Below are 5,895 nucleotides of genomic sequence, written 5' to 3'. Positions count from 1 at the left end.
ACTCAACAGAGATCCTGTCATTCAAGCTAACGTTCCTTCTCTCGTCTTTGCTTGGAGCTGCAGAGCAAAGACGAGTGAAGTGGGAATCTTCATCTTATTGCTGCCTTTCTTCATCCAGTTCTTTGTTTTTTCCAAGAGGAAAATAATCAATCGCTGTTTGTACTCTTTGTGAAGACTTTAAGTGGACCGCAATCAAACATCTGTTTCCAGTTTCTCCCCTGCTTCAACATTTTCTCTCACTTTCCCTTACCAGATTTATTTGTTTATATATAACATTTTTATATTTATTAAAATATGGACAGAGTGGTAACTTTAAAATCTGATATTTGGCCCAAGTGAAGTCACAATTTGTTTGTATTTACAATTGTCCACATGGCCATGTTTCCTCCCTGTGGTGCAGAGTGAAAGTAGCAGCAGCAGTAGCGTATCCACCATGTTGGTGACCCAGGACTACATGGCGGTGAAGGAGGATGAGATCAGCGTCGCTCAGGGCGAGGTGGTCCAGATCTTGGCCAGCAACCAGCAAAACATGTTCCTGGTGTTCAGGGCGGCGACCGAGCAGGGCCCCGCCGCCGAGGGCTGGATCCCCGGATTTGTGTTGGGACACACCTCGGCTATCGTCCCCGATTGCCCTGAAGGATCCATCAAGTAAGAGCTCTGAGAAGTTAAAAAGATCAATTATTTTTACTGCCATATACTTATTTAAGCTTTATCCCAAGTGGGAGGGATCTTAATCTTTGCTACGGTGCTGGAAGCATCAATGTGTCCTAACTGAAGGTGAAGATCTCTGTATACTTAGATCCATGCAATATATCATGTTATTTAGCAAGCTTTCAGTCTGTCTTCAACTGAAGGCCAACATCAATTCAACAATACAATATAACAATAACAATACATTAGTACATTTGAAAAGGAATTCTAGTGTTTTATACATTTGGCAACCCATGCTATCAGTGATTTGTTTAGTTAAACAGCGTTTTGACTCTCTTTTTTGTTCCCAGTAGGAAGTCTTCATCCTGGCACACGTCCCTGCGCATTCGTAAAAAGTCTGAGAAAAAAGAGAAGGATGCAAAGAAAGAGACCAAGCTGGAAAACGGTTACAGGAAGTCCAGAGATGGCCTGGCCAATAAAGTTTCTGTAAAGGTGAGTTTATCAGTATGTCTGAGGATGAAGTCATGCTTCTGCTCCACAGTGCATTTTTCACTCTGACCTGTTTGTTCTCTTTTCAGCTTCTAAATCCAAACTACATCTATGATGGTAAGTGCTACTTTGTGGAATTGTGCTTATTTAACAAACCCAATTTCATATATTATCACATTATCAACAGCTGATGCTGAATTTTGAATTATTTGACAGGATTTAATGTGACTTTTTCCTCTTGCAGTTCCCCCAGAGTTCCTTGTACCTCTGAGTGATGTGACATGTGACAACGGAGAGAGTGTCACCCTCAGGTGTAAGGTCTGTGGTCGACCCCGGGCCGCTGTCACCTGGAAAGGACCCAACCAGAGCAACCTCACCAACAATGGACACTTCAGCATCGCCTACAGGTAAGAAAACTGGGTTTACTGTATGACACTGTGTGATAGGGCTGTCACATGTTTGAGGTAGCACAGTAGACTGTACCCTGACAAGAAAAATGGTGCTCAATAGTGAAGATGCTGAATATTGAAGTCTAATGTAAATCAACATGTATGTGTTATTTCAGTGACACAGGTGAAGCAACGCTGCGGATAATCGGCGTAGCCTCTGAGGATGATGGCGTTTACACTTGTGTTGCCACGAATGAACTGGGCAGTGTAACGTCATCAGCTAGCCTCAGAGTGTTAGGTAAGAGTGCAGGTAGAGAACTACATATCTGGTATCAAAACCTCCACAGGGGGTTATTTGGACATGAATTAATTGTGTGTGTCATTTGTCTCAGCTGTGTCCACTGATGGGATCAGAGTGAGCTGGAAGGACAACTTTGAGTCTCACTACACTGAGGTGGTTGAACTGGGAAGGTAATGCTCACCTTAATATCTCCATGTTCATACCAGTGTATGAATCTTGGCTTTTGTTATGGCAGTTGGCATTCAGTTCTTTGTTCTTGATATGATTGATTCACTGACCTCTGAATCTTCTTTCTGCACACCAGGGGTCGTTTCTCTGTTGTCAAGCGTTGTGACCAGCGGGGCACTAAACGTACGGTGGCGGTCAAACACGTGAACAAGAAGCTGATGAGGAGGGACCGGGTGACTCAGGAACTCAATCTGCTCCAGAGGCTCCAACACCCCCACATAGTCAGCCTGATAGACACGTATGAAACCTCCAGCAGCTACGCCCTCGTCCTGGAGATGTGAGTACAGGCCAAAACAATTAAATAAACAGAATTAAATGAAACTCATGTAGACATGTAGCTCATAAGCTTGATCAGCCTTGATAAACGTTGCATTTCTTCCATCTGATGTTTTACTTTTGTGAGGTTTGTGTTTCAGGGCTGACCAAGGTCGTCTGCTGGACTACATTGTTAGCTGGGGGAATCTGACGGAGGAGAAGGTGGCCTGCTACCTACGGGACATTTTAGAAGCTTTACACTACCTTCACAACTGCAGAATAGTACATTTGGACGTAAAAGTAAGGACCTTCACCTTAATGTTGTTTCCTAATATTACTGTCTTTGCAGCAACACGCTGTGTAAAAAGGTTTGACATTACACACACATTTCTGTACAGTTATGCGCCTGAAAAGATTTAAAAAAAACATACAAAGCCAGGGTGCATTATAGCTCTCCTGGTAGAGCTGGTGCCCCATGTACTGAGGCTGAGTCCTTCCCGCAGCGGCCATGGGTTCGAATCCGACCTGTGGCCCTTTGCCATGTGTCATCCCCTCTCTCTGTCGCCTTTCCTGTCTCTCTTTAGCTATCTTAAAGCTACCTCTGTTTCCAGTTTTTATGCTAAGCTAACTGGCTGCTGGCTTTATATTTACCATACACACACTAGAGTTGTATCAATCTTCCCATATAACTCTCAGAAAGAAAGCAAATAAGTGTATTTCCTAAAATATTGAGTTATTCCATGGAGACGTACCAGGTCTAATATTTTTCACACAGTAAAAGGTCCTTTCCAAATCATTTGTAGCACTTACTGACATTCAGCTGTTCATCACGGTGGTTGAAGACTTATGGTGACACTGTAATCTCTTTTCCCAGCCTGAGAACCTGCTGGTGGCCCACAGCTCCAGCGGCCAGCCAACGGTCAAACTCACAGACTTTGGTGATGCTGTCCAGCTCAACAGTGCCCATTACAGTCACCCACTGCTGGGCAGCCCCGAGTTTGCCTCCCCAGAGTTGGTCCTTGGAGAGCCGGTGTCGCTGACCTCTGACCTGTGGAGCCTGGGCGTGGTGACATACGTGCTGCTGAGCGGCGCCTCCCCTTTCCTTGACGAGAGTGCGGAGGAGACGTGCCTGAACATCTGCCGGCTAGACTTCAGCTTCCCCAGGGATTACTTCCAGGGCGTCAGCCAGGCGGCCCGAGACTTCATCTGCCTGCTCCTGAGGACCGACCCAAGCAGGAGGCCTCCAGCCGGGCTCTGCCTTCAGGAGCCGTGGCTGCAGGCCGGGCCGGCTGACGGCCGGGCCAGGGCAGAGGGCTGCCTGGACACCTCCCGCCTCATCTCATTCATAGACAGGAGGAAACATCAAACTGACGCCCGGGCCATCGGAGGAGTCAGGAGCTTCATCCAAAGTCGCCTTCAGCCCCGAGTTTAAAGGAGAGGATACACATGTCCAAACCAACCCTCAGTCCCTGCTGCCTCCAATCTGATCAGAGCAGACAAAAGCATGAGAAACTGGCCATACTTCAGTTTGTTGTCCGGTGCTGAGGCTGTAGGGGCTGCAGGTTTCTCTGGAATTGAGCATCCTGATGGTCTAGATGTAAAAGGAAGGAGAAATAATGAATGCTGATCTTATCCTCTTTCACCGAATGCTGATTTACAAAAGTCCTGTAGTCCTTTAACCAATTAATCTGAGACCTTGTGAGGGTCTTAAGCCAATCCGAGTTCCAACCAATCGCCTAAATTAATGGATGCCCTTGTCTACTGCTGCTTGCTGGTTTCAACTCAAAACAGGTTTTGTAGTTAAGTGAACGAAAATCTAAAAAAAATAAAATAAAACATTATGAAGTAATTTATTTTCCTTTGCAAGAGTTAAAGCTGATCAGAGGAGCCAATTGATCGAGCCTTGACACCACTGCACAGACGCAGAGCTTTCAGGAGAAAGTGATGCCAACAAAGCTAATGATAGCGCTGAGAGCAAAGCACCCTCCATGACGCTTGAGGGACACAGACATTGTGTGTTTTTGCTCTTTTACACTAAAACTGTAACTCAAAGACTTTTGAGAAGCAGCCCTTTCTTATAGAAACAATGTATACAAACAAAAGTACTGTCTCTACGTTTCCAAGAAAAAAAATAATTGTAGAAAATGCTCATCAGTTGAAAGTTGCTGTGCTACTTTGGACTCTGTAGACACCTGGAGACAGTGACTGAGGTTCTTTATTGAGACATTTATACGTTCAATCAGAGCTTTTTGATGGCTGCGCTTATATAATGTACTTAATCTAAGATACCATGATGACCATGTCGCAAGTAACAATGCTGCACTGTCCAATCTGAAAAGAAACAATAGACATCCATCGTTTGCTTTTCCTAGAACAAAACTTGTGTTGCGCAGATATGAGATGTTTAAGCCTTACCTTGTATATAGACTTCTGCCTTCTTTCCTCTCACATTCACAGCGGACTCCTGCTTTTGGATGGCAGGATGTGAGACTGTCGGAGCCTCAGTGGCAGCAGTGATTGCCAATCAGATGGGAATGAATGTGGAGGCAGAGGAAGACAAATTACTGTAAATGCACTCATTGTATGTTATGTTTGATTATCATGTGCAATGTTGCGGCTTTAACATTTTATGCAACTATTTATGAAGACATCTGTTCTGTATCTGTAATAAATCTAGAGAAAAGCATGTACTTGGTACTGCAAGCACTGCTGGTAGTCTGTGTTTATTTGATCTTTGAGTGTTCTGACTGCCAGGTTAGAGGTCACAATCTACAATCATTATTATGGTTTGATCAAAAATAATTTAACACTTTTTGTACTGTATGCCTCTGTAGTATTGGTACACCAAAGTTGCTCTAGCTTTATAGTACTTAATAAAAAATGTTTTATTGTGATTATGTTTCACTTGAGTTAGGTAATCTATGACCATGTGAAATTATTGTTTACACTAGTTAAACACTATGTTGGAGCTTATTTGTTCTCCTGTGCTTTTTATTAAAAAGGCAGGGGATTAAAGAGAATTTGCGGTTGGAAGAGTGGAATGGGAGATTTTTGTACATCATTTACTAAATGGTGTTTTAACTTTATGTAAAGATACTTTCTGCCAAAATGTTTCTTCCATAAATTCCTGTTCCTTATTAAAAAAAAAAAAGAAAAGAAAAACTACCCTAAAACAGCAAACTAAATGATTTTGGATTAATTAGTTTGCTGTCCTGGAAATTATAACACAACATAGCTATGCTATAACCACTTAAATATACATCAGTCCAATCTGGGGTTAGGATGTTTAAACCGATTCTACCAGGAACAGAAATCACAGTCCTCCATTACCTTTTTATTTATTTGAAAGGTGTGCACAGGCCATTAAAAACAAGGAAACTTGGACTGGATACCTCAGTTTAGAGTTTTTTTCTTCATTGTTTGTCTTTTTTGTCATGTTTGTTTCATTTGTTTTATGTTTGATATTGTTTTTATGTTTTTTATCTTTGCATGTATATTTCTTTGTACAGATCATACATATTTTCTCTTGTAAATATTCTCATTTTGCCAGCAGTTATTTGAAAATTAAACATAATGAACACA

General features: G+C 42.7%; 1 protein-coding gene across 1 annotated transcript in view; it reads left to right on the top strand.

The window, feature by feature from the left end:
* Window positions 1–5,895, top strand: part of trioa (trio Rho guanine nucleotide exchange factor a) — a 68,797-nt gene extending 62,902 nt beyond the window's left edge. Inside the window, exons 55-63 of the mRNA XM_035680950.1 lie at window positions 401–648; window positions 1,005–1,143; window positions 1,230–1,257; window positions 1,385–1,547; window positions 1,706–1,827; window positions 1,922–2,000; window positions 2,135–2,335; window positions 2,475–2,613; window positions 3,188–5,895. Of these exons, the coding sequence (XP_035536843.1) occupies window positions 401–648; window positions 1,005–1,143; window positions 1,230–1,257; window positions 1,385–1,547; window positions 1,706–1,827; window positions 1,922–2,000; window positions 2,135–2,335; window positions 2,475–2,613; window positions 3,188–3,745 (1,677 nt within the window). The 3' untranslated portion in view covers window positions 3,746–5,895. The remainder of the gene's footprint in view (window positions 1–400; window positions 649–1,004; window positions 1,144–1,229; window positions 1,258–1,384; window positions 1,548–1,705; window positions 1,828–1,921; window positions 2,001–2,134; window positions 2,336–2,474; window positions 2,614–3,187) is intronic.

The sequence above is a fragment of the Morone saxatilis genome, unplaced genomic scaffold (genome assembly GCF_004916995.1).
Source record: "Morone saxatilis isolate NCDOM2014 unplaced genomic scaffold, NCSU_SB_2.0 Contig9, whole genome shotgun sequence".
NCBI lineage: Eukaryota > Metazoa > Chordata > Actinopteri > Moronidae > Morone > Morone saxatilis.
Note: the sequence above shows the minus strand (reverse complement) of the source record. Positions and strands in the feature narration are given on the sequence as shown.